General features: G+C 44.9%; 1 protein-coding gene across 5 annotated transcripts in view; it reads left to right on the forward strand.

Annotated features, from left to right (window-relative positions):
• Window positions 1-2,075: 2,075 nt before the first annotated feature.
• Window positions 2,076-17,603, forward strand: part of RPTOR (regulatory associated protein of MTOR complex 1) — a 136,234-nt gene continuing 120,706 nt past the window's right edge. For all 5 annotated transcript variants that reach the window (XM_082775074.1, XM_082775075.1, XM_082775076.1 and 2 more), the window contains exons 1-3: window positions 2,076-2,665; window positions 9,715-9,817; window positions 12,196-12,278. In XM_082775074.1, the coding sequence (XP_082631200.1) occupies window positions 2,504-2,665; window positions 9,715-9,817; window positions 12,196-12,278 (348 nt within the window). In that variant the 5' untranslated portion in view covers window positions 2,076-2,503. The remainder of the gene's footprint in view (window positions 2,666-9,714; window positions 9,818-12,195; window positions 12,279-17,603) is intronic.

The raw sequence follows: 17,603 nt of genomic DNA on the forward strand, positions 1-17,603 counted from the left end.
TGGAGACTGATCCCTGCTGACCTGCAGCATGTCTTTTTTTTTTTTTTTTTTAAAAAAAAAAGCCTCACAAATATCCTTTTTTTTTTTTTTTTAAAAAAAAAAAAAAGGATATTTGTGAGGCTTATTCAGAGATCTGATAAAGTCCAGATACATTTGATATTTATGGGCTCTGGTCAGTTTGCAAATTTCTAGTTGCAAAGGGCTGCTAAGCCTGCACTCTGCGCTTCTTTATCACAGAGGTATAAAGAACTGGTGATGTGCAGGGCCCTCCTATCAGCCTGTAATTCTAAGACAAGAAGATCTTGTCATCTATCAAATTAATCTATTTTTTTTTTCTTTTCTCCCCTTCCCCCTTTTTTTCTCAGAATCAGCCTGAGGGCTTACTCTGCAAGGAAATGGGGAATCCTGACAGTTGTGACATGCATCACACGCTTCTTTCAGCATGGAGAAACTGGCGGCGTGAGGAATCCTGGCCAGCAATGACAAGGAAGGATGCAATTAGGGAGGGCAGAGTGGGTCTGCAAGCAGAACAGCGAGGTGGAGGGGCACAGCTCAGGCCTGAGGTCCGCCTGGAAGCTGCACAGGAGCACTGTGGGCCAGAGCAGCCGCAGCCAGGGATTGCACAGCCTGCACTCACCCCCGTTCTTGTCCCCCTGGCCCAGCCATTGCTGCAGCTCTTCTCTCTGGCATCCTCCTCCTGCCACCTTCCCTGTCCCTGTTCGAGTGGAACAGAGCAGCAGTGCAGGTGTGGATGGCATGGCAGAATGGGGAGCACTGGGAACCTTGGGAGCAGAGCAGGGATTTGGAGGAGTCCCTGAAATAAAGGGGAAGGATGTGTCTGTGCAGGAACAGGGGGCAAACACAGCTCTTCTGGCACAGGCCATGGACTTCGCCCGGGGCACTGTGAGGACACACGGCCCATATCTTGACCAGCCACTGCTTTAAAGCTTTGCCTATGTGAAGGGAAGCACATCTGTGCTCGCTGCCCTCTGCCAGCTGTGTCCTTCAGAGGTATTTGTGGCTTCCAGCACTGCCCAGCAGCACGTTCTGGCGGGACAGGCGCCGGCACACGCTCCCTAATGCTGTCGGGAGCCGGGATTAGTGACCAGCACTGCCCATGCCAGGGCCCATCTGCGCTGGGCAGCTGCTGGCAGTGCTGCAGGTAGCGTGCTGGGACTGCTGCTCCCGTTTTGTGCAGCTGCTGTTGGCATTAGGAATTTGCTCAAGGTGAGCAGAGCCACAGCCACAAGCGCTTTGCGTAAAGCACCCATAAATGATGAACCGGCTCAGCCAGCCAAGCAAATGGGAAAAGCCAGCATTGCTGCCCCAGGATCGGAGCCTTCATGGGGCGGCCTTTTGACATCTGGAGAAAGGTCTTTGGAGTATGCCCTCTCTCATGGATGTACACACACTGACAATGTCAGTGATTAATATGATTGTGTAACTCAAATTATATGTGTATTCTTTGATCTAGACTTTGAAATACTTTTTATGGCTTTAAAATGCTATGTACGGATATGAATGCATATGTAGAGACATGTAGAGATGTGAATGTGTATGTAGAGATATGGATGTATACGTATGGATGTGAATGCATATGTAGAGATATGGATGTGTATGTAAAGATATGGATGTATGTGTATGGATGTGAATGTATATGTAGAGACGTATGGATGTATATGTAGAGACATGAATGTTTATGTACGGATGTGAACGCAGTTGGACTTGACTACAACTAAGAGCAGACAGAGGACCTTCCTGAGGAGCACTATTTGATTTAATTAACCCCCTGTTTATTCGATAGCCAGGAGGGTACTTTCAGGACAAGGCTCTTGCTCCTCAGAGGCAGGGGCACCAGCCCTGGCTCCGCGGGCCCCTTTCACCCTTCCCCATCTCTTCCCCCCGCAGCTGAGCAGAGGGCGAGGGGCGCCCCTCAGGGCCGGAGCTGAGCGGGGTGTGGGGGGGGGCTCCCCTCAGCCGGGCCCCGCCGTCACCATGGCGACCGCGCGCGCGGCGCGGCGTGTCCCAGGCGGCGGCCCGTAGCGCGGTGCATCGTGGGCCGAGCCAAGATGGCCGCCTCCTGGCCGCGGTGCTGAGCCCAGGCGGCTGCCGGTGCCGCGGGACGCGTCGCCCCTTCGCCCCCACCCTCACCCTCTCCGTCCCCTCCTCCGCCCCCCGCCGATCCGCTCCGCTCCGCGGTCTCCGGTGTGCGAGAAGCGCGGGGCCGCCATGGGCCGGGCGCGGCTCCCTCCGCAGCGAACGCGGGGCCCGCGGGGCTAGAGGCGGCGAGGGGAGGCCCCGGGCCGGGCCCCGCCGCTGCTCGGCCCGCGGAGGGGCCGGGAGGCGCCGCCGCCCCCCGAGCCCTGCCGGGGCTGAGGCGCGGAGCAGCCGGGCGTGAGGCGCCGCTTGCCCCGGGCTCGTCCTTGGCCGCCCCCCGCTGCCCTTGGCCGTCCTCGGGGCCGGGGCCGCCGGGCGCTCGTTGTCCGCCGCCGCCGCCGCCCCGATGGAGGCCGAGCTGCTGCAGTCGCCTCTGCTGGGGCTGGGGGAGGAGGATGAGTCCGACCTGAGCGACTGGAACCTGCCCCTGGCCTTCATGAAGAAGAGGCACTGCGAGAAGATCGAGGGCTCCAAGTCCTTGGCGCAGAGCTGGAGGATGAAGGACCGGGTGAGGCTGAGGGGCTGGAGGGGTGTGAGGGGGGAAGGAGTCGGTGCCCTGAGGGCTCCCAGCTGGGGGCTGCGTTCAGGGCAGGGACCCCGGGGGGATACGATCGCCCAACGCGCCCTCAGCCTGGGTGTCCCTCAGGTGCGTGAGGGATGCGGCTGGGTCCCAAACGTGGGGCTGGGAGATCCCTGAAGGCCCCTTTCAGCTTGGGGCGTTGCATGGAAAATGCAAATTCCAAGTTCACCGTAACACGCTGTTCGAATAGCTCCGTGCTTTAAGCTCTTTAAATGGAATTGGTACTTGGTGTTCTTCAGTGCAGGCAATAAAATTAACGAGGGCTGAAGCAGCGCTGCGGATCAGCAGGTAACGACGCCGGAGCAAGGCACGGGAAATGCCCTTGCAGGCGGCTGCTGGAGGTGCACGGAAGCTTTGTGGTTTCGAAGTTCGCCACCAGCACGTTATGTGGGATACAAAATTAAGGCGCTCTTTGTGTGTGTGACTCAGTCTGAGAGGAAACTGAGATTATATGATTTTGGAGGCAGAAAACAATTATTAGATGAAGCACCTAGTGAGTGTTATAGCAAGGTGATGCTCTTGTATGTGTATGTTGTGTATTGCACTGGTAAGGCCAAGAATGCCAAGCAAAGATCTCTGCCAGGGCGTCTTGAACCTTGTGCTATGTTTGTGTCCTGCCTTAGTTAGGCTAAGCTAAAACAAATACATAGGCAAACACCTAACAAACATTGCGGATAATCAGCTCCATGCCTTCCAGTTTTGGAATTGGCTTTCAGGTGTTACCGGGTTCCCGAGGTCTTGGAGTTTGGACATAACCTGTATGATTTCTTTGTCTGACCGAATTCCTGTTACGTTTATGATCCCATTTGTAATACTGCAACCTAAGCTTGGGAACTGCTGGAAACTCCTTCCTCAAAGTTCTTCCCAAAGGCACCACGAGCAGGGCTGGGGGGGCTGTGTGGTAATCTGGATGTTCCTGGGGGTGTTCACCCAATGGATCCTGTGCTCAGAAGTGCTGGGGAAGGCTCGGGCAGAGCCAGAATTGTCTGAGTAGAGCCATGTAGTAAGGATCTGACTTGGCAGATCGTTAATGGGCTGAATTGAGTTTTTTGGTTTAGGATCCAATTTAAATGAGCCGTAGAACACAGTGTCTTGTGGTGTGCCTTCTTTAAAGAGTTTTGGCAAAAAAGCGATTTTCTCTACTAGACTGTGGAGGTGTGATGAGCTCGCTTGTCTATTTTAGTGATCCCTCTGCCTTCCCGTGAAGCTTCCTATTTGCTTACTTGATGATCTGCAAGCTGTCTTTTTCTAAATTGGGAGCGACTTTGCCTTGATGATCAATAGGTTACAGCATAAACGTGAGTACAGGGGTAGTAGTAATCAGCTGCCTTCTCTCTGTTGTAGCACGTTTCACGTGCCTGTTACAGTAAAAGGGAATCTCTTTAATGAAGAGAGCGGTGGTTACAGCAGTCGTCATGGCCCAGAGCTCAGCAAAATCAGGCCCTGAGAGAATTCATTCTCAAAGACATTGAGTTTTATTTTTGTAAATGAAGAGAACGGAATAAACTGAAGACTTCACATTTGCTTCTTTCTGCTTTCACTGTGAGCTTGAAACAAGTAACTTCAGAGCAAGATGAGTCGTGCTGATCACATTGTGCATGTGGACAGCTTTATTAGGTATTGTTTGGACAAATTTGCCATTATGTATAGTTACTTTTTGCTTAAGAACAAGACTTTTTCCCCCCTCCTCCTGATTTCACTTAATTTGAGTTGCGCTCTCTTGCTTTATAAATAATTCCTCTCCTTTTGTTGTTTTAGCTGACTTCAGGAACTCTCCTCATTCGTTTTCTGTTTCTTTAGAGCACTGTTCCCCACCGATCAGAATTCTGTGTTGCAGCCGTGCTTGTTTTGGTCAGCATTCAAGGCCTCTGATACCTTTCCGTAGCCGCTAATCAAACTAAGAACACGTAGTGGTTCCCCTTCCGTCTCCACTTGACTGCTGGCTTGTTGTGCTCCCCAGCTGACTTCAGCTTCCTTTACTTGTCTGCTGCCTTGCTCCAAAAGCCACCTCTCATTGCCCCAGATGTGCGTTCTTCCCTCCAGGTGCTATCGAAAGATTTTCTTGAGGGCTGTAACTCATCTCTTGCTATGATTTGAGAGTGTGGAAAGCATTTGATAAATTTGCTTGTAGCAGCATGGGCTGAGCCTATATCTAAACTAAGAAATTTTTAAAGGTCTACCAACCAGAATGTATATTTGCTAGAGATGCAGATAAACCTGTAGCATTTTTTCCCTATGAATCATGAAAAAACCACAGGCTGGGGCAGGTTTTGTGCTTATATATCACCTTGAGCACTCCCTGCTAAGGAGTGAGCCTAACTCAACTATAGCTACAGGAAATGATTCCACTAAGGTTTGGGAAGGGAATGACTTTTGGAATGACTTTTTCTTTTTTTTTTCTTGTTGCTCTAAAAACCCCAGAGTTTATAGGAAATTAAAGATTCTTTAGAAAGCAGGAATCCAACAAGAAGGAAGAATCAAATAAGCAAAGTAATCAGCAGTAAATCTAGGTAAAGTAACTGAACCACGCTCGCCCCCTTTCATCTGGAGGGACTGCTCTGGAGACATTTAATCTTTCGTCTCCTGCTTCGCTGGACTACATATGCCATCAAAGTGACACTGCTTTGATCTATTATTTATTTAAAGTATATTTTTAACACAGGGGGTTTGGAATTATGCTTTGTGTATTGAATTAAATCGCACAGCCTCGGCAGCAGTCAAGTCGTGAAACTTGATTTAAATAAAGAGGTTTCAAAGATACCAGGTTTTACTGACAAGTTGCTACCAAATTCAGAATATTTAAATGAGGCTACGCTGTACTTACATTGATTTCTAAAATAAGTGGCAAGCAAGAAAGCCAGTTGTAATAGTTTTACTGTAGCATTTTTTTCTTGCTGCCTCATAACTTGCTGAGTGAGAATTAAATCCTCTTTTTATGAGAGGAGGAATGCACAATTAGGTTTCTATGGAAATGCAGATTAAAACGGTGCTGCATACAAATGCCCTCGGTTCAGAGAAGCAGAGCTCACCTGCCTGCACGGTGCGTATTTTGTATGGCAGGGAAGTTAACAGAGGCAATAGCACTGGGAGCTTGTGCACGTTATTTCAGCTTCAGGTGGTTGTTTCGGACTTCCCAACCACAACTGCACTGGAAGGAGCTTGGCTGCCTGCTGATCTCCCCTCTCTCCTCCAGGCCCAGTTCAGGGGGTGTCTTGTGAATCTCATCGGGGTGCGAGGTCACGTTTTGGTGGCAGCCTTTGCTTCAGTTCTGCTTATTGCGTCCTAAACGTTTGTCTTGTGTTGGCTTTTGCATTGTCACAGGCTGTCGGCTGTGTTCGTGTGTAAGGAACTCACAACCTGGGAATTAGTCGGGTCTAAACCAAACGATGTGTGCCTTCTGCTCTTCCTCCAGTGTGTGGGTGAGCTCCTGGGCTGCCTGGCTGGGAGCACTCCGCTCATTGCTGTGGAGTGGCCCCTGGAGCTGGGGGTGGTGTGGCTCCGTCTCCCCCCCCAGGCTGTGGCTGCAATCCGTGGCGGCTCGATGGTTACTCAGAGGGGCAGCAGCTGCCCTGCGAGGTGTGCGAATTGACGCCAGGGTAGGGCACCTGCTGCTTTACAAATGGCTTTGGAAATACAAACCAAAACAAAGCAACTCGGCTTCTCCCACCGCCGAACCCCCTGCTGTAAGTAATGAGCGCTGTCGTCCAGTTACGGATTTGTCTTCTCTTACCCAGAGCAGGATTCGTTTTGAATTAAGATCGTTGGATATTGATTGAATCGAGTTGGGAAGCTCGCACTGCATCTGTCTACAGACACTTTTCTGTCTAAGCAGAGAGGACTTGAACAGCTCTGAAGAGTTTTTGCAGACTTCTTGCAGGATGATACGGAACTTTTTGTGATGGTTCAATGTGCAGAGTGAATGTGTAGTGGGGGTACATTTGTCTACATGTCTTAAAATCAAGCTTTAAAGTTTTTTGTTTGTTTGTTTTTTAAACAGACGGAAGCCAACATTTGAACTCTTTCATTTCAGTTTAAATTAATGCTAGTAGAGAGGTGTCTATGTGGTGGAGGTAGTCGTTCCCTCATACCAGTTACAGTTGCGTTCCTGGTAAGCTTAGATTAAAACCTGGAGATATTCTGCTACATCCCAATTTCAAGTTCAAACGGTTTTTCTTGTGTAGTTTAAGATACAAAGTTCTGAGAGATGCTCACTGGCACAAGGCTTTATTAGTGAAGATAACTTGTGGGATGTCAATGACTACAGAATAAAACTATACCTCATTGTGCATTTCTTTAGTCGTCTGGATTTAATCAATCTGCTCTTTCCCCAGAGTATTCCAAGACCAGGGACTCCATAGGGATTTTTTTCTCGTGGAGAAGGCTGTGGACCAGTTCTGCTGACAACGACTCCTGTACTGCGGCTCTGGGCACGTAGCAGTGCTTCCGAGGGTTACGTTAACCTTTAGGAGATGCTTTGTTAGGGCGTTCCTGGTTCTTAAGCTTCTCTCTGCCTCGTGCAGGTAGAGACGTCCCAGGACAGCAGCCTTCCTTGGAGCATCGTTTCTGTTTTTCTCCATGGGTCTTTCTTTTTTTGAGAGTTTTGGGAGTGTTCTCGTTTCTTCTTGGCTGCCTTGCTTTAATTGGCTTGCTGCTGCGCTGATCTTCTACTCCTGAGTGTTTGTGATGGTGACTGTTAGCACAGTAAGGCCACTGATAACCGAGGGAGGTCATTGATCGTTCCTTGTGGCTCAGTTTTGAGACAGACTTGCCTAGGAAGGAGAATGAGGGGTTCTTTAGCCAAAATACGTTCAGGAGCATTTTCCTGATCATCCTAGGCAGCAGGGCTCTTCAGCAAGTTGCTGCATGCTGTGGGTCCTCAGGTTTTCTGCCGTATTTTGCTGCTTTGCTATCCCGGTGCCTCAGCCAACTTCGTCGGTTTTATTCTGAAGAGCAGCTCTGCCACGCGTGGTCACCTCCAGTCCCGGGGGACACCTCAGGATGACGTTCCTTGCTGGTGCTGTTCTCAGGGCAGGTCAACAGCCTGTGTGTGTGCGTCCTGCGTGTCTGACAGTGACAATGAATCCCGGGGTTAAGAAGTGTCTGTCAGGCAAGCAGTGAAGCCAGCAGCAGAGGCCTGCTTTGTGGAGCTGTGCTGGCTAAAGCAACGTGCTGGGCAGCATGAAGCTCAGTGGAGATTTCATGGTACTGGTGTGGGAGACGGGCTAGAAAAGGGAAACAAACACGAAGGAGGAGTTGAGCTGGGAACCTGGTACGTGCTGTCACAGCAAGCACCGACCTTTCGGACCACAGATGGTGGAGGCTGCCTGCAGAGGTGTTGCATTATTAACGTTACCTTGAAGTTTTTCTTTGCCTTCTGCTATTTTTATCACCGTGCAGAAGCACACGGATGTTTTTTCAAACAACGTATTTCTTGTAAACTTCCTATAAAAGCTTCCTTGCAATGGGAAGCTCTTGGTGAAGACGTCACCTTGTAAACGTTACAAAGGAGCTGGAGAGGTTTCGGCAGGCCTGGTGCCCCTCTTGTGTCTTGGTAGCTAGTCTGCTAAAGGGAAGATCTGTTTAAAAAAGGGAAGAGCAGTGCTCAATTCCCAGTCCCTGCTGAGTGGGACCAGGTCACAGCCTGGGGGGCCAAGCGCCTGCATGGCAGGCAGCACATCCAAGGGGCTCTGCGCTCCTCCGCCTGCTCACCGAGCCTCCCTGCTCCACTTTCTGCTTTCTGTATAAATTATACAGTCGTGTGGCTCTCGCTTTTGGATTTTTTTCCTGCTGTTCTGAATCGTAACGAGCACCCTGGGGAAGCGAGACGCGGGTGGCTTCGCTTCAGACAAGCGGGAGCCGAGCGCTCGATGGAAGTACAGCGAGCCACGCTGCTTCTCTTGTTTTCCTTCTTGGCATCAGGATATGGGCTTATTGGTATTGGGCTGAAGGAGTTTAGAGGAGAGAATGAAGCAGCCGAATAATATAAATGATATTTGGTCATGCTGGGTTTGCGTACATCCTTACAGGGAGGCTGATTTAAAGGATGATGAAGTGGCAGTTTGTGCAATTCTGGGGGCCACGTAATAAACGTAGTTAGAGGTGGATTAATGCTGTCAGAAATGCTGGTTAGGGCTTTCAGCTTTGGTAGCCGCTCCCGGGTTTGCCAATATTTAAGGTGAATCGAAGGGGAAACTTCTGATCAGAAGTTTCAAGGTAACATGTTTCCCATCCGGCTGTGGGCCGTTTGCCTGGGGTATACGTACCTGGAGTGCTCAACACCACGTGCTTTGCCTGCCAAAACATCTCCCGCTGCAGAATTTTAGAAAAATGAATAAAAGGTGGAAAAATGCAGGATGGCTTCTGAATGTGGCAATATGGAAAAAATAAAAAATAAAAAAAATGAAACCCAAATCCTTTAGTCTCTTCTTCAGATAATTATAAGCACCTGACTAAGGTTCTTGTCTCTATGAGCTATGTCATTTCAGAGGTCTGCGAGATGTATCCAGGTTAGCTACATGTGAAGGAAACAAAAAACAAGGACTAAACATTTTGTTAGGATTTAGTTAGTCACTTGGATGTTTTTCCTTTTATTGCTTTTGGTTTCAGTATTAGAAAGGACATATTATATCCTAATATTGATCAGGGACCCTGAGTAGCATATTCCCATATTTTAATAATACATTTCAGTTGGACAGTGACTAATTTAAGATGCATAGAAGTCCAATGATATCCATTTCCATGCTGTATAAAAGAAGAATGAGCTGTGGAAATAATAATAAAAATAGTAATGTAAAATCTCTAAGTACTGTTCTATTAAAAAAAAAAAATGTAATCAGTCATGCCTTGCTTAAAATAGTTTGTGTTAAAGAGCAGATAACGAAACTTTGTTGAAACCCTTCAGAAGTTATGGTAGACTTCAACACAAAAATTATTTAGCTTCTACACTAAGTAAGCGTTTTACTGTTTTTTCTTTCCAGATGAAGACTGTTAGTGTTGCCTTAGTTTTGTGCCTAAATGTTGGTGTGGACCCTCCTGATGTGGTGAAAACAACTCCGTGTGCCCGTCTGGAGTGTTGGATAGGTAAGTCTTGAATCTTCCGAGCTCCAGATAACTGCATTAGTCTTACAGATACTGAGGTGTAGCATATATGGTAATTGCAAAGTTGTCGGTTTCCTGGACTTAAAACTAAGGTGAACAAAAGGAAATCTGGTTTATGATTTTTCCATGTCTATACGAGTTAATTAAGTGTCCAGCAGTATCAGCTGCCATAGGTCATCTCTCCTGCTCTATTCTAAAATGAGATAGTATGGAGGAAAAAAGGCTGCTAATTAGCTACTTACTTATAAATCTACAGGAATTAAAAATATTAAAAAATGTATCTAAGGAAACCTTTGAGCAGTTACACCTTTAGACTGCTCTGCAAAGGTTTAAAATAACCCTGCCTCATACAGTTGAGAAATAGGTCTTTAACATGCGTAGACTTCACTGCAGTTCGAGGTGACTGCTCTGAGGCTATTTGACTTGGGTACATAAATTCAGAAAACCTGGAATTATTCCCAAAAATCTCTTGCTAGCAGTGCTAACTTGAGGGCTTGATACTTTGATGCAGCGTTGGATTAAATTTCTATTTTTTTCATTAGGAAGTGAAAAGTTTCCTTGGTTTTGGAGATTTTCAAGATGAGATAAATCTGAAATAATATTGAAAGGAATTACCTTGTGTAAGAAAACTAAGAGATTTGGGTTTTATCTAGGAATTGAAAATGTTCAGTCTTCAGCGAGTAAGACGCAAAGCCCTGTAATCCCAAATACTGAGCCTTATAATGGGCTACAGTAGCAAATTAATCATTGTATAAACTGAACTTCTTAAAAAAACAACTTTCAGAACATTTTGTTTCTAACCTGCTTTATGAATCTGCAGTGTCTCATTTTGTTTTTTTAAACCAAAAAATGCTGATGACTTTAAAGCAATTAAAAAGCCATGAGCATGCACTAACAAATATGTCTCTTCAGTGGAGAGAACAGCTCTCATTTCTCACTGATACATGGGTAGAGAGCAAAGAGAATGAGAGGAGTGTTGCAGAGTCATTAAAGTTATTAGTGATTATCATCAACAAAGAGAATTTTGAATGCAGTTTTTAAATTAAATTTTTAGTGTGTGTACACAAGCACTCCTTTCCATTTCTACTGTTTTCAGAAATGTAAAGTTGTGTAATCTGCAAAAACACCCACTGGTTTTTCTGCTGTACAAGAGTCTTAAGGGAAACAGAAGATTTTCTTCTCTTGTTTGCCTCTTGGAGTGGCACCTTATAGCAGGAAGGGCATTGTGTAGTGCTCGGTACTCCGAAGGCACTCCAAAGTCCACTAACGGTATTCCTCTGCTGTCAGAGTGGATCTGAAATATTTTACATTTCTTTTTTTAACGTTCAGCTTGGTCCTTTTGAAGGACTCAATAAATAAATGTGTGATGTATTTATGCTGCATTTTTGTTGTTTGAGCAGTAGCTAATGGCATATTAACTAACAAAAGGTCTCACAAGGCAGTGTGAATCCTTTTAGTAGCATCAGTGCCAAAGCTGCTGTCCTGCAGCTCAAGGGTCTCTTGTGAAACTTGCCTTAAAAAGCAAGGGGACTGGTGCAGTTCGGAGTGACAAAGATTACTGCAGTATGTAGAAACATTTCTGAAATGTATGTCAATGAGTGCTGAAACTGCAGGCTTTATAGAGAGGACCGGAGAACTCATTTTCGTCTGGTGATGCTCCTGGCTACACTTGTGGAGCAAGAGCTGAAGCTAAGCTGAAGGAAATAGATTGTCTGCTTAGACTTTGAGAAGCCTATTTACTACTGCTGGTTATTTGTTTTCAGTCTGTCTGGAAAAATGTGAATGATATATTACCTTAAATCATTCTACAAAAGAATACGATAACTTCAGCAAAATCCTAGTTTTTATGCATTTGAGAAAAATAACTCATAAAATCTTGCCTTCATCATGCTTTATTAGGTTTTGTTTCTAACAGTATAAGGTAGAGTATTCATAAAGTTGATTTTCAAAACTTAATGGAATCTGTTAATTGCTTTTAAAAATGATTTGTATTAAATTGCAAAATATTAGCTTCTAGACATTTTTTTTTTGAAACTGAAGTGTCAATTATATGGCTATGCTTTTTTGAATGAGTACATAAGCTGAAATTGTATTGCTATGGATTGTGGTAATTATCTAGTGATAAAATTAACTTATTAAAATGGTTATATGTTTGATGATAAACATTTTTTTCTAATGAAAACAAAATCTTGCTTCATTTACTACCATTGCTTACTGCTTCAGAGACTACACCATTTGTAATGTTTGTGTGAGCTATTTCAATTGTTGTTATTTACTAAAGAAACATTTTTTTACTATTTTTTGGTAAGTTGAATGACTCAATTGTGGTCAAAAAGACTCATGTGTATTTTGTTTCTTAGATCCCCTATCAATGGGTCCTCAAAAAGCTCTGGAAACCATTGGGGCGAACTTACAGAAGCAGTATGAAAACTGGCAGCCAAGAGTAAGTATTCCTTGGGCTCCCCCTCAGCATCTATAGGCGTGACACCCCTTCACGGTAGACTTTCAACTTAGACAGAAAACTGAGGTGTGTGCTATTGTGTGGCACGGTGCTCTTGCAGCATTTGTTGCTTCTGTTATCCATCAGGATGAACACATTCTTGCAGGCTGTCAAAATACCAAGGTTTCTAGCGGATACTTCTTGGCTAGCACTTCTTCAATCATGTGTGGGATGTTTTAGATAAGAACTCAGCTGTAGAACTTAATTTATATTCTCCTGTCTTTATTTTTGAGATGTTCACAGGTTTTTCATTTTGAGTTTGTGGTTTCATCTGTAATAAAAATATTTGGCCTCAGCTAGTTCAAAAATATGTGTCCCAGCACTCAGGGGTATTTTCTTAATCTTGTGATGGGAAGAAGTAAATGTTGTATGGTCAGTAGCCAAGGAAGGCTGTTGGTTTGGTTGTAAAATGTAACTTGAGACCTTTGGTAACTGCTAATTGTATCTGTATAGAACTAATACAATGTGTATATAAGTTTTTGAAAGTGACTGCTTTGGATACTAGTAACAAAGCAGAAGTTAAACATGCTCCTTACTGGTTATTTATTTTCTGCTCTGTAACATTTCAGTATCACTTCTGAGGGAAGTATGTTACTGCTGGGTGTTTCAATATCCACAGTTTTGTATGTCTCAGTAAATAAGCTACATAAGATCTAAATAATGTTTGAAGTCTGCAGTATTTTTCAAATAGGTACAAAAACCAAACTCTAGAATCATCCTCGCTATTAACATTTCCAGGTGCGTTCTTGTCCTTATCGGTGTGTTGTAGGGTATACAGATAAATATTGCTCTTCAAAGTACCTACACTATTGGCTACTAAAGCATAAATTTATGATTATAAGTAATGTGTAACCCAAACAGAAACAATAACTTCACTGCATGAACCTACTTGTAGATTTGCCTTTATTTTTTTCCCCTTATGATGCGCCAATACTAAGCTGATCTTCATTTTAGGGAGATGTTCTAGAGGGGACGCTGTTTGATCTCTTCATTTTAAATCGACTTCAGTAATAATGAGCATTTTTGTCAGCACTGGGACTATATTTTCTGCTTCTAACATTGCTCACCACCTTATTTAATGTACGACCAACTGACTATCTCTGTAATGTTTGTTGGTGGATGGTTTAAGAGTGTGATCTGCAACTGGCAAAGTTATTCCCATGTTCCTGTCCTCAGTATAGGAAGAGTGGTTGAGAAGGCGTTTGTGTTAGCGGTGTCCTTACGTATCTTCAACCGATCTTCCTATTTAAACTGTGCTGGGTTATGTTTGTTTACTCGTTTCTTCGTAATTTATAAAATCAATAAAGATAGATCGCCGCTGCCAATGCTTTGTGTGAGCGTGGAACTTACCAGCTCTGAGGGTCTGTTCCTGCAGGGAGCTGCACCTTCTGGAGAGCTGGGGGGGGGGGGTGATTTTGTTTTCTTTCCCCATGTCTTCCATTCCTTCATAAAGGACCAGTACTTTCAGATAAAAGATAAATGGCTTTGGGGTTATCTTTGCAACAGTAAACAATTTTTTCTTTTGCCAGATGCTGAGAATATTTTTCACCAAAAAAGAGTTGTTGGTGCGTGTGGTTTATAAAGGATGCTGGTGAAGGACTTCATTGTATTCTGAGTCCCTCTTCTGCTTTTTAACCCAAGCTTGATGGAAATAATATATGCAGAGCAGTTTGAGAAGAAATACATGTAATGCAGGTTCTTTATTTCTTGCCTGTGTGCGATACTTCCCTACCCCCTTGTTCAGGGTTGGCTGATGAGACCTGAGTTCATCGTTCAGCGAAGGCTGGATGTGTTACCTGAAGGAGAAGTGCTGTATTTAGTGGCGAGATGTTTACATTGCTAAATCTGTGGGTAGCTTTCTACATAACACTTCAAATGTGAATATTCGGTGGATATGCTTTTTTCCAGAAGTGTTTGGAAGTATACTTATATAAGAAGGGTTTGTCTTGAAGCGTGTAAGTACGGTGTATATTTAAGACAGAAGAATTTACTTTGGTGTTTTTCCTTTTGGTGCATTGGCAATTTTTTTAATCTATCTGGCAGCCCAAAGATTTGGCAGAAAATATAAACAGTGCCTGCGACCGAATGGGAGAAGTAAAACATCTTGATGCAAAGGTGACAACAAACCTTTCTCAGCTCTTTAATAACAGAGTCCGTATTACTGAGGATGAGGGACAGGCATCGAGGAGCAGCAGGTACTCTGTGTGTGGGCTGACCTCACGCTGCCTTGTAGAGTTTGCACAAAACATGAGGCAATTACTGAGCTCAGATGTTTGTGTGCAAGGTGCCTGGTTTGTAGCAGTAAATCACAGCCCTTTGAAACATTGCGAAGCTAAACACGTACCGTTTTATTGCACTCTACAGGGCTCTTGAGTTTTCTGCAGTAATAAAGAGAAGTTGATGTGCCATCTGCAATAAAACAATAGGAACATTATTGAATTTCCTAGACCTTTCATATAAATACTAATACATCTAGTTTTGTCTAGTTCTCAGTGTTTTGGAATGGTTGAAGAATTGATGGGAAGAAGACAATTCTGGGAAGACTAGGCAGTCTGGAAAAAGACCAAATCATTAAAATCTTCTGAAATAGTCGGTGTTACTGGCTTGTTACTGTGGGTCCTTAAGCTAGGAAGTGCCTAGCATCAATATCGTACTGTGAATGCACAAATAGTGGTATCTGCTGGTAAATGGCTTGTCAGTCCTTCCAGTACTGTCCCAATAATAAATGCTGTGTGAAAAGTCCTTTAACACCACTACCAGTGCAGCTCTTGTCTGCTTGTAATTGTAAGATGATGTTTGAATAAATGCCCATTTTTGTTAAATACAAATAGCTTAGGTGAAAAAGCCTTAGAAGGGACAAGGATGGAAATTCTTTGTTTCTGGGAGCTCCCAGGCTGCACAGCTGATGCCAATTTCCCTCTAGGTCTTATTGAGCCCCTTTCTAAATAATTTATCAGCTTGCCATTGCTTGAAGTATTTCTTCTGATTAAATTTAAGACTTTGCTTTATTGTTGTGTAGCTACATAAATTTGTGTGCTGCAGGAGTAAGAAACACTTCAGCCATTCTTTCATCTGCAAAATACTGCAGTTAAACAATATTCAGTCATTTCACTGCAATTCTCAAATGAAAATTTTACTGGGGGAAGCAAGTAGGAGATGACAAAGCTGCAGGCATACAATGAAGAATTTATCTCTGAAGGTTTTTGTCTGAACAAGTACGAGGCCTTGCAATTCGGTGCAAAAATGATTGAGGAGCTACTGAAAAAGTGGGGAGAAAAAAATGAGAGCCCTTCTCCAGTATTGCCATTGGCTTTGAGTTCCACTGGGCATGGAAGGGGTTAAACCTGAGGGTAATCTGGAAAGGAGGCTTGGTGATAGGGGATAAGGGGGGCTGCCTAAGCAGCTGAGAATGAAATGAGGAAAAGGTAGGGGAGGCTCAGAGCACAGGACCCCATAGTGCAGCTCCAGGGAAAGCCTTCCCTGCAGCTGCCCTTCAGGTGTTTGGGGGAATCTGCGGGCTCCTGGATTAGGGAATGGCTGGAGGAGCTGAGCAGAACTGGGGCTTGCTGGTTACAGGACCCAGGGTGAAGGTTTTGGCAGGCAGTGCCAGGAGAACCCCATGGAAAAGGAGAGCCTTTAGCCGGACAGCGCGTTCCATCACTTTAATTGCCTACAATAAAATGTGCGTTGAGATTCTTTTGGAGATTCTTCATGTGCTCAGTGCTTAAAGTATTTAGATAAGATATTGATCGCATGGAAATGGTATTTCTCTGCTTCTGGTCTTTCATTACCCTTTGCAGAATTCTGCTTGGGTCAGGTGCGGTGCTGTAGTGAACGACCAGCAAGAGCAGCACTACGTTACCTGTGCTAGCAGTGAGTAACAAATATTTCCCGTGGTGTTCGTATGCACATTTAGTTTTGGCAGCATCACGTGTTGCACCATTCAAAAAGCACTAAAAACTTCCCTGTTTTTAGAGTCTGATGACTTTTAACTTAGGAATAATGCTCCGTGAGTTCAGAGTGTTCCTGCAGTGATGCAGTAGCCAAGTGTGGGATTTCATCAGCAGAAGCTGTTGCTGAAGTCCCAGTTCACATCCATTTCTGGGCAGAGCCTGGGACTGGGAGCTCTTTGCTGTGAGCTGGAGCAGAGGGGTTAGTGGAGAGGATGAAGGTGCTGCTCAGCTTTCTGCTGTTCCTGCAGGCTGGTTTGAGAGATTTTTTTCTGCATCCTCTTGGCTGGAGCTGTCTGAACCAGGCTGCAGTACCTCTGTATGAAAAGCACCAATTACCCCATGTAAACATGGAAAATGCTCCTAGATGAGGTTGGCCTGTGATTTCTGGCTTCGTGCTTAGAAGGGTGCCAGACAATTTTTTTTCCCCCTTCTTGTAATAAAAGTCTCATTACTTGGCTTTCTGGCTTTCCAGGACCATTACTTGCCTTTGTTTCCATTCCTGTGCATTTACCTTTGAATGAGAGCGGGGCTGTGCAGCCAAAGGCAGACTTGCAGGTTGAATGATGCGCGGCTTACATAATTCAGGATCTGGTATGAAGTAGTCTGGAGCATATGCTCATTAAATTTGCATGGAATTACAGCTTTTTTTTTTTTTTTTTTTTGTCAGCTATGGCTTTTGACCATCTTTTTTAACTCAAAAACTGCCCAGAAAATTCACAGGGTGTTATTTTTCCCCTTTCTCTTACCACACTCAATTTTGACACTTCTGTTGTGATTTCTACTAGTCCAGAGGAATCCCAGTGGCCCTCCTACAGCAAATGCTTTTTACAACACTGTTCTTTATTCCCTTACAGAAACTTTCCCAGTCCTGCCACTGGAAGGTCAAAAAATGCTGTTTGTGATCCTTCCTGAGCAGAGGTTAGGTTAAGAAAGCCATCTCAGAGGCGCTTACATTCCTCCTTTGCTTGTGAAGTGCCTTCTTAACAGGGGGGGCAGGGGGACTGGTCTCATCTAAAATCGGTGTTCTCCATTTTTATAAAACCTTTATTTTCTTGAGAGTTTGTGCCATGCGGTTGTCTTTGCACAGCTAGCTGTGAGACAAATGAGGGGTGGGTGTTTGTGTCTCCCATGGGGGTGGTTCGCTAAGGCTTAATTTCGTTTTTAATGGTACCACCGCTGCTGGAGGAAGGCTGGCTTAAGCAAGGTGCTGTACAGATGAAATGGAAGCAGTGCTGCACAGCTTGTGACCTGAAAGAGATTCAGAGAATCACAGAACGCTTTGGGTTGGAAAGGACCTGGAAGCCTGTCCAACTCC

The sequence above is a fragment of the Aythya marila genome (genome assembly GCF_965140915.1).
Source record: "Aythya marila genome assembly, chromosome: 18".
Taxonomy (NCBI): domain Eukaryota; kingdom Metazoa; phylum Chordata; class Aves; order Anseriformes; family Anatidae; genus Aythya; species Aythya marila.